Source organism: Cyprinodon tularosa, unplaced genomic scaffold, assembly GCF_016077235.1.
Source record: "Cyprinodon tularosa strain WSP-4 unplaced genomic scaffold, ASM1607723v1 ctg279, whole genome shotgun sequence".
NCBI classification, from domain to species: Eukaryota; Metazoa; Chordata; class Actinopteri; order Cyprinodontiformes; family Cyprinodontidae; genus Cyprinodon; species Cyprinodon tularosa.
Genome location: NW_024038984.1, coordinates 1168656 through 1177976, shown reverse-complemented (window position 1 = coordinate 1177976; position 9321 = coordinate 1168656). Strand labels below are relative to the sequence as shown.

At 39.3% G+C, this 9321-nt stretch overlaps 1 protein-coding gene across 6 annotated transcripts in view; it reads left to right on the top strand.

Moving 5' to 3' along the window:
* The first annotated feature begins 2051 nt into the window (after nt 1-2051).
* kdm4c (lysine (K)-specific demethylase 4C) overlaps nt 2052-9321 on the top strand; it is a 53172-nt gene continuing 45902 nt past the window's right edge. For 4 of the 6 annotated variants that reach the window (XM_038290289.1, XM_038290290.1, XM_038290287.1 and 1 more), the window contains exons 1-5: nt 2052-2208; nt 4451-4617; nt 4860-5035; nt 5362-5476; nt 7880-8073. In XM_038290289.1, the coding sequence (XP_038146217.1) occupies nt 4474-4617; nt 4860-5035; nt 5362-5476; nt 7880-8073 (629 nt within the window). In that variant the 5' untranslated portion in view covers nt 2052-2208; nt 4451-4473. Of the gene's footprint in view, nt 2209-2268; nt 2409-4450; nt 4618-4859; nt 5036-5361; nt 5477-7879; nt 8074-9321 lie in introns of those variants that run through there. The other 2 variants (XM_038290291.1, XM_038290288.1) reach the window with 2 other exon arrangements.

Below are 9321 nucleotides of genomic sequence, written 5' to 3'. Positions count from 1 at the left end.
TTGCAATATCTCCACTTTCCATTTCTCCATTGATGTTTCATTAAGACCGACTTATTAATAGGATTGAACATTTTGTATAAATACATACTATGTTATTGTAAGTAATTGCACTGCATTTTCATCGCGTCCATTTTTTATTTGTAACCATTTACCTACAAGCATTCAAACTGCACTGCTCTGTTCTGCGCTGCACTGTGTTCTCAAGTTTCACTACTTGCAAATAAACACTGAAAAGGATCTGATCGTTTGAGACCTCTTGCTTTTGGGTATGGATGCAAAACACACCTATGGCTAAAAAACAACCCACTTGTTAAATGTTTGCTTAGAGTGTATTGTTGATACAAAGAAATTGTCAATTCCATATTGAGCATCAATCTTTTCTTTAATACAGTAATTCATAAACACCAGAATAAAGTGGTTGACTTTAAGGTGTGGAAGTCCAGTGTAGTATTTCACTTTGACGGTGTCTTCCTTCAGGAAATCTTCATCCATTTTTCTCTGGCCAAGCTCACGTTTCAGGGTCCTGTTCTCCTCCAGCAGCCGGTTGATTTCAGCACGCCGGCGGTGTCTGCTCAGCTCCATCCTCAGCTGGTGCTGGTGTCTCCACTATGGATAAAATAAGGACATCTTTTAGCTAAATGTGCATCATGCAGCTGAAAAAGCCACAAAAGCAACATACGGTGTTGAATCTGCTGGCTCTGTAAGGCTTACCGGGTGGAACAAGGTCATCAATAGCTGTCTCATCCTCGCAGGTGTACTGTCAGTCCTTTGCCGTTTTCTCTTTTCCTGTCTCTCATAGCGTGCAGTCTGTGTGGCCTTTATCTCAGTGTGGCCCAAGTGTAGTGATGGTGCCCAATCCGGATGCGAGGTGTACATTTCATTTGCTGGTTTTCCTGGTGACACAATTTAAAATTATTATCCACAGCAGCAGTGTTGAACACATATAGAACCATAATGTTATCAATTATCCTCAATATACACATTATTAAATTGTATTATATGATTACATTACATTACAAGACGGCTGGTAAGCGCTAGGATCAGCAAAATTTGTAAGTGGTGCTATGACAGCTGTCAACCTCAGGGTTTTTTTTGAAAATGGAGAGGGATGTCCCTGTCCTTGTAGGAACTGGCAGTGTGTTCTACCAAAGAGGATAAAATGCTATATCAACCAACGAGGATGAAAATGCTATATCAACAGTCTCTGGGCGCGCGTTCATGCTTGTATGTGGTGCCACGGATGAAGGAAGGAAATACTGTAGGCTATAAAATAAAACCGTGCATCTTTAACTTACCAGAATGAAAATGCAGGGAACACACTCGCATTGACATCAGGATACTGTGGAAAGTTCTGTTCTGTCGTCTTACAGCCGCGATCCAAGCTAGCCGACGACTCTTTGTTATCTGTGAAACTTGGTCTCCGTGTTTGCGCCTCCAGGCAGGACAGCGGTGGAAAGTTATCCCATTTTGTAGGTTTTTCCCTCGGCGATCATGTGATGCGCTGTTACAGCCCACAATACAGCAACGGTTTACCATGGTTGAAATCAAGTTACGGTGAAATTAAACGAAATAAAACACGGCTGAGAGGGAGAACACAGGCAATAGTCTAAGGAAGCCGTAAAGTGCGCCGTCAACATGGTCACGACGACCAAGCCCTATTGCGAGGTAACGCAAAAGGTTTTGCGAGGGAACGCAAAAGTTTTTGCGAGGGAACGCAAAAGTATTGCGAGGTAACGCAAAAGTATTGCGAGGTAACGCAAAAGTATTGCGAGGGAACGCAAAAGAAAAAAAATTCCCCATGTCCCCTAGGGGGCTCCGTAATTTAGCCACCGTTCTTCACCATGACGCTCAAAAGCCTCCCATCCATAAATTCTGTTAGTGTCTTCTTGTCTATGCAAAAATGTGCATGCTCGTTTTTTTATGTTTGTGTGTAAAAAAAAAAAAAACGGAGTTCCCCTTTAAGTAGTCTTTTGGGTTGTTTGAGAACAGAATTGTGGCCCAATAATAAAAATAATCCTCAAAAATCCAACTTTCCTAATAATTCTGCATACAGTGATATGTCAAAGTGAGGAGGCTACCCCTCCACAGCCGGAGCAGCAGTGAGCAGAGGCGGACCAGATCGCAGCTCCAGCAGCTGTCATGTGAATCAGCTGGCGAACAAGGAAGGAGATCAACAACAACAACACGACTCCGTCTCTCTACATCAAGGTACAAACTGGAACCCACTCGGGAGGGGGGCTTCCGCAGAGCAACTGGGGGAAAGTCGTTGGAAAGGGGGCTGGGTTTTTTTAACCGGTGCGTGCAGGAAGCGGGCTGCTTTTGGTGAATCTTGTGCAGAATGTTGGAAGCGGCTAGCAGCAGCTAACCCTTAGCGCTGCCAACCTCTGAAGTTGGCCAGCCATCGTGTTGTGAGCATTACCCTCATTTATTTATTTTACCAGTAAATTTGCAAGTCACCAACCAAGACACGAGTTATTAAACCGTAGAATGACTCGTTTTGACCAGGAAAAAGCCCGAAAGGAGCTAGCTAATGGCCTGTTTGGAGCCACCTCGCGAGGGGCATTTAAACCCCATTCACTACGCTATCGGTTTAGCTAGGTTAGCTTAACAGTTTATTTATATCCCCTCCTCTGACTCTGGTCAAAGCTAAACGCAATTAAACCGAATATTGTGATTTAATGCCTTAGAGGCCCGTTGGCTGTTTAATTTTAAGGGAGCTGGTTCGCTGAGACGCGAAGCTCCGCCGTTTGTTCAGCCATTACTCGGCATCATAACAGAACGTAGGCTAGTAGCTGCGGCTATCGCGTTTGCAGACAACAAAGATGAACGGAGTTACACACGCTAAAAGTATTAATAGTGCACGTCGGCACAGATTTTATTTCCCCGAAGGGCAGACGGTTTTGTTTTAGCCTGTTTCAGGACGCTTCCCATGATTTAAATAGTCAATTTAAAGTCCAAATTTTAAGGCTAACTGTTGTTTGTCTATATTACTTTAGTTTTGCTGATTTAAATGATTTAGTTTCACCTATATCTGCTTCTTACAAACTGGGATGTGATGTAAATTGCACGGAGGAAGAGGACAAGAGGGGTGATGAAATCAGAAATTGCATTAGGCAACGTGATCCTTTGTTTTCTGCTACAGTAAAGTTGGGAGTGACTGGGATGGGTGGTTGGGACAAACCCCTACATGGGGCAGCTGCAGGTTCAAACAATCAAAACATTTTTTTCAAAACTCTACCGCCATCTAGTGGAGGATGCTATCAGTAACTAGTTGGTAAAAACTAATCAGTCAACGTGTTGCAGGAGTTTTTTTGATCAAAGTCTCCTTTTTTGTTCTGGAAAGACAGGGTTTATATTATAAAGACACATTGCAATCGCCCAAGATATTATAAAAGATCAATAATAAATTTGTCAATAAATATCTTATTAGAAAAAAGCAAAGGCATGTTAATATTTAAAGATGCGCAATATAAGGATGGCAACCGGCTATGGTCTTATTTAGCCTGGTTCAACAAAAACCTTTAAGACAATCAGAGCTCAACTTTAAAGAAAGATTACAATTTTTTAGCTGTTCTGATGGATTATAAGAAAGTAAAATGTAAATAAAAAATAAAGGGATTTATATAGAAAAACAAGATTGTTTATATCAAGTCACCTAATCAAAGACAATTCAGGGTTTCCACGGGTCCTTAAAAATAGTTAAAAAGTCATAAAATTATTATTTTCTAAAATAAGGCCTTAATTGGCATTAAAATTCATTAAATGTGCAAATCGTGGCATTAAAAATGCTTTATTTAAATAAAAAAAAAGAATATGTTTATAAAAACAATTTTGTCAGATATATATATATATATATATATATATATATATATCTCTCTAACAAAAAAAATCAATATAGACAACTGCCCCCGTTTTTATTTTGTGTGATCTCCGGATTAGATTTTTTTTTTAATAGTAAAAAACAATACAGTAATTGCTTAATGGAAACAGCATTAGTAGTAATTTATTTATTATTATTGTTATTAAATATAATAGTATCATCCATCCAACCACCCATCCATCTTCTCAAATTTATGCGATCAGGGTCATTGAGGGGCTGGTGCCTATCTCAGGCAGTCTGTGGGCGAGAAGGGGTGAACACTCTTGGCCAGATCGTCAGTCTGTCACAGGGCAAAAAAAGAATAACAATATTGCATATATCTAATAGAGAATATTATAGCAATATTAATGAAGATGATATTTCTATACTGCGTTATATTAAAGCATCCTAAATATTTTATAACATCTCCATTAATGATAGCAGTAAGCAAAGTATATTATATACTTTCATTTTAAGGATGGATTAATGTTGTTACAGACGTCTATTTTTATAATGGACAACATTTCTACCTAGAATCACAAAAAAATAAAAGCATCTAGAAGTTCTTGAAGCATTTGTTGTCCCTCTCAGATTCTAGTGGTTGAGGAGGCAGGATGGCGGGAGCAGAGGTCTGTGCCCCTGCGAACCCCACCTGCAAGATCATGACCTTCAGGCCCACGATGGAAGAATTCAAAGACTTCAACCAGTACCTGGTGTACATGGAGTCTCAAGGTGCACATCGTGCAGGCTTAGCTAAGGTAGGTCGATCCTTTTTTTCATGTAATGGTTTCATTGTTATTGATGTGTGAAATTTACATTATTCTATTTAGCCAGAATTGAGAATGTAAATCAAAGGGAGATGTTTATAAGGGTTTATAATCCTTGTGGGGGTGTTTAGTACAGTGTTTTGGGATAAATTGGCACCCTTTTTTCTTTGCAGACATTCTGTTTTATTTTATGTATTAAACTTTTTTTTTTACTCTATATGTTGGTGCCACAGGTCATCCCTCCTAAAGGCTGGAAGCCCCGTCGTACCTACGATGATATCGACGATTTAATGATCGACGCTCCTATTCAGCAGATGGTTGCGGGCCAGTCGGGGCTCTTCACGCAGTACAACATCCAGAAGAAGCCTCTAAGTGTGCAGGAGTTCAGGCGCTTAGCAAACAGTGACATGTGAGCATTATAGTGTCTGTTCTGTGTTTTTATAACAAGACGCTTTTTTTTTTTCTGTGCTGACCAGTGAATATTTCAAAAATGTTTTTGCAATTTAAATGACCTACGATGAGGCTATTTCTTTTACACCATTTCTTAAAATGAGAATCAAGGAAACATTCACAAACACTAAAATGTTAGAAGAGTAAAATCTCTATGCCTGCATGTTTTGATGACGCCGATGTCAAATTTTCATTTTTCACAAAAGGAATGGCTCCGTTACAATGTACAGGTAGTAAGTTCTGTGCAATTATGTCGTTTTTTTAATCTTCTTTTTGTCCTCTAAGGTATTGTACACCTCGTTACCTTAACTACGAAGACCTTGAGAGGAAATACTGGAAGAACCTCACCTTTGTCTCCCCCATATATGGTGCAGATGTCAGTGGCAGCCTTTATGATGAGGTAGATTGACCTGTCTTTCGTTTCTCTCTGCTGTTTTTCTTGCTTTACACCCTTGTAGCCAATTGTTATTTGCTCTTCCTGCATAGCTTTGACTGTAGCTTGCAGAGTCTGTAGCTCGCTGAAACACAAAAAAACAAACACACATAGGATTAGCTTAAAGCCATGAAATAAGACAGTGGTTTTATCATAATAAAAGCAAAAATGCATTTTATTCCACTAATTTTAAGATTTTAGTCACACATCAAGTGTAAAGGTTAATTTGCCCCAGTGATCCATATGTAATTTGAGGGTTTCAGCAGCAAAGTCGTTGCTTGAATCCAGTTTAATTTCTTACCGGATTTTGGATTTACTGCTACAAAATGTTAACCTGACAACAGCCAGATGCATGTCTCGCTCCGCCTAGCTCCGCTCACATACATCTGGGAACCCGCCATAGGAATTGCCTTTACTGAAGGCTGGGCCTTATCAAAACTCCTTGCATATGATTGGATAAGCCACTTGTCTGTCATCTTTATTGACGTGCTATTTCAACCACTCACACCGAAGCTAACCCGTGACGCTGTGAGAGGAGGAGCCATTTGGTAGATCAAGCTCTTGCCAAATCCAGTCGGGAGAAGGGCGAAAACATCGTTTCCACCAACAAAAGCCTTCAAAGCCGTTCTCTGATGTTCTTTTAATGAAACAATATCAGATAGATTGGACAACACAGAAGAAATAGCAGCATCAATGCTAATGCTTGCTTCCTCAATGCGAGCCGCCATTGTTGTTGGAATCTCACGGTCGCTTCTCCACTCCAGGACACACCCGCCCTGCGTCCTGATTGGACAGACCATGAATTCGGTTGGGGAAATCACTTTCAATGAGCGGGTTCCCAGATGTATGTGAGTGGAGCTAGGAGGAGCGAGACATGCATCTGGCTGTTGTCAGGTTAACAAAATGTTTGACTGCAGACTTACTTTGACCTGCAAAAGCATTCTATCATAACTTTCTTTTTAAAAAGCATTTCACCAAAGATTGCATTGTATTTTACTGTGTTTTTATGTGAAAAGTAGGTGATCAATACAAATGTGAAGTAAATGATCATGTTTGTGTGTATTGGTGTTTCCCCCCAAACACCAGACACCATTTAGATGTTTTGTTTAGGCTAAATCTGGTTGATCTGTCAGTCTTGATTTTAGTCGGGAAAAACCTTTCAACTTTCCAGTTTTTGCCCAGTTGGCCCACTGAGCAAAAATTGGTTGAAGACATTGAAAAGACGACACGATTTACGTCCAAACGATGTCTACGTTTGGTTTAAAAATGAAAGTTGAAAAGCCATTATTTTCAGATAGTTGAAAAGGCTTTAACGTCTATTATTGGAATAAAGTTAGACAAAAGAAAAAAAAAAGCTGTCATATGTGAAAGCAATGTAAATTCTGTATATTTCCCATGCACCTTTTTCTTCCTTTGGCACCTTCTACTTCTCCTTTGACCATTTGAACTGATGTAACGAGTACATTTCTCCACTATGAGATCAATAAAGTAAATCAATCAATCATGATCAGACCGACCAAACACAGCCCAATTTTCAACAATTACTTCTGGACTAAATCAAGACTATGACGGACCGACCAGATTTAGCCTAAAATCCAATGTCTAAATTACGGTACGTCTGGTATTTGGGGGAACTTTTTTCATCTGATACCTATGAAGAAAAACCAGCTGTGTTCAGATATCTCCTAATTAGTAAATAGCCTCCTGCTGTGAGTCCTCTGTTAGATGACATTTGTGCATAGATACAATCACACCACACAGCTCATCTGTTACAAAAAATCATGGTTAGAACATGGTGATGGCAGCATATTGCCATGGGAACACTTTTCCTAATTTGAAACCAAATACAGGACAGTTTGAACGGATAAATCAAAGTTTTTTTTTTCCCTTTTTTGAATTTCCCACTCCAATCTAATGTGTAATATAATTAAGGATCTTTGGTAACACAGAAAGTCGATGGATACAAACCAGATTGTTCCATGGGTGCAGCAAGCTGCCCACTGCATCCTTAGGGTGATGGGTTAAATGATGTTAAATGATGGTGATGTTTTTTTTTTCCTGTCTTCTGTAGTTTCCCTGAAATGCGTTTAGCTTGGGTTTATAATGTGTTAAAACAGATCTAACACTGGAAGGTTTTAAGGTTTGGAAGCTTTTCTAAGGCGCTGTATGTTCTTTAACGAGAGGCAGAATGATCAGATTCTCATTCTTTGATTGCTGTTCTCTCTCTCTGGTTTCTGCCATTATAATCTCTTTTTTTTAATATAGGTGCAATGCTCTCACAGCCACTTCTTAGCATTAGATCTGAACATGGTGTACAAGACCAGTTGCGATCTGCAGCCCCGGTTCTAACCTTTGTTTCGGTTTTCTCAGGACATAGAAGAGTGGAACATCGGACACCTGAACTCCATCCTGGATGTAATCGAGGAGGACTGTGGTGTCTCCATCCAGGGGGTCAACACCCCATATCTCTACTTTGGAATGTGGAAGACCACCTTCTCCTGGCACACAGAGGATATGGATCTGTATAGCATCAACTATCTTCATTTTGGGGAGCCCAAATCCTGGTGAGTATAGAGAGGAATTGACTCCAGTGTGAGGCCATAAAGGTTTCAAGTATCAAATAAAGTTGGACGGTGTTCAGACAATATTAAATCAAGATCTGGTCTGAATTTCAAAATCTGTGAGAAAACCTCCTTAATTAATTAGTTTGCTTAACAAATCAATAATCAATTATTCTTGACTGTTAACACTTAATAATGTTTATAACTTTACATATTTACACACTTTAAGCCCTTTCATTTAATCAACATAGTTTTCAATGCAGATTGCTTGTTTAAACCTCACCATCCTGTTAGTGATTTTGCTGTCGTTATCTGTTTTTTTTTATGACCAACACTTATTTCAACTAATAATATTGTAATATTGTCCTTTGGACCTAGGTTGGTTGCTTTAATTAAAAATGCAGCACTCAGTTGTTTCCATAGTTGCAGATTATAGGCAAAATTAAACCTCACAGAATGCCTGTGTGATTATTATTCTAATTTTTCTTTAGTCTCTTGGCAATGTGGTAAACAGCTGGCGATTTAATAAAAAATCTCATTTTGACCATCTATTAGTTTTCTCTGGAATAGTAAATACAGGACTAGCAGAGATGATTTGATGACCTTGCAAAGCATTTTAAGGGAGATGTTAAAAATATTTAGTACTGAGATTCTTTTTCCTTACAGAACTAGTTCTACCCAGTAAGTTCTTCCATTTTTTTATCCTCTGAAAAAAAAAAACATGAATGTATGTAGTTGTGATCTTATCTGTGAAGAGGAAGGAAAACAAATTTTCAGAATTGCGCCCCAAAAGAAGGAAAATATCTAATGCACATTTGTATTCAGTCCCTGGATTTAAAGCTTTATCAACTCCCTTTTAGCTGCAGTTTGTGATCTTTACACGTCTCCAGACTGAAATGTTTATTTCAGGTTAGTCAGATGCTGAGATATGGTCTTTGAACTCTACTTATCAGGTAGTTCATTAGCTTTAGCCCTTTCTTCCAACTTCCATTTTTGCTGATCAATCTAAGCATCATCATGAAATGCTGTTGCTACACAGGAAGTCCTTCATGTAGTTGAGTTTTAGTCTCATCTGGTCCACCTGTTTGCTGTCCCCTTCATGTCTGACTCTCACGGCTTTCCCTCAACAGTAGCTTTAATTTCTCCACTCCTTCATGGAGGTCGGTTAGTGGACTGATTATAATCCTAATAATTCTCCACCTGAGCTGTCGCTCTCTGCAGCTCCTCCTGGGGTTCCATGTTTTTCTGAGC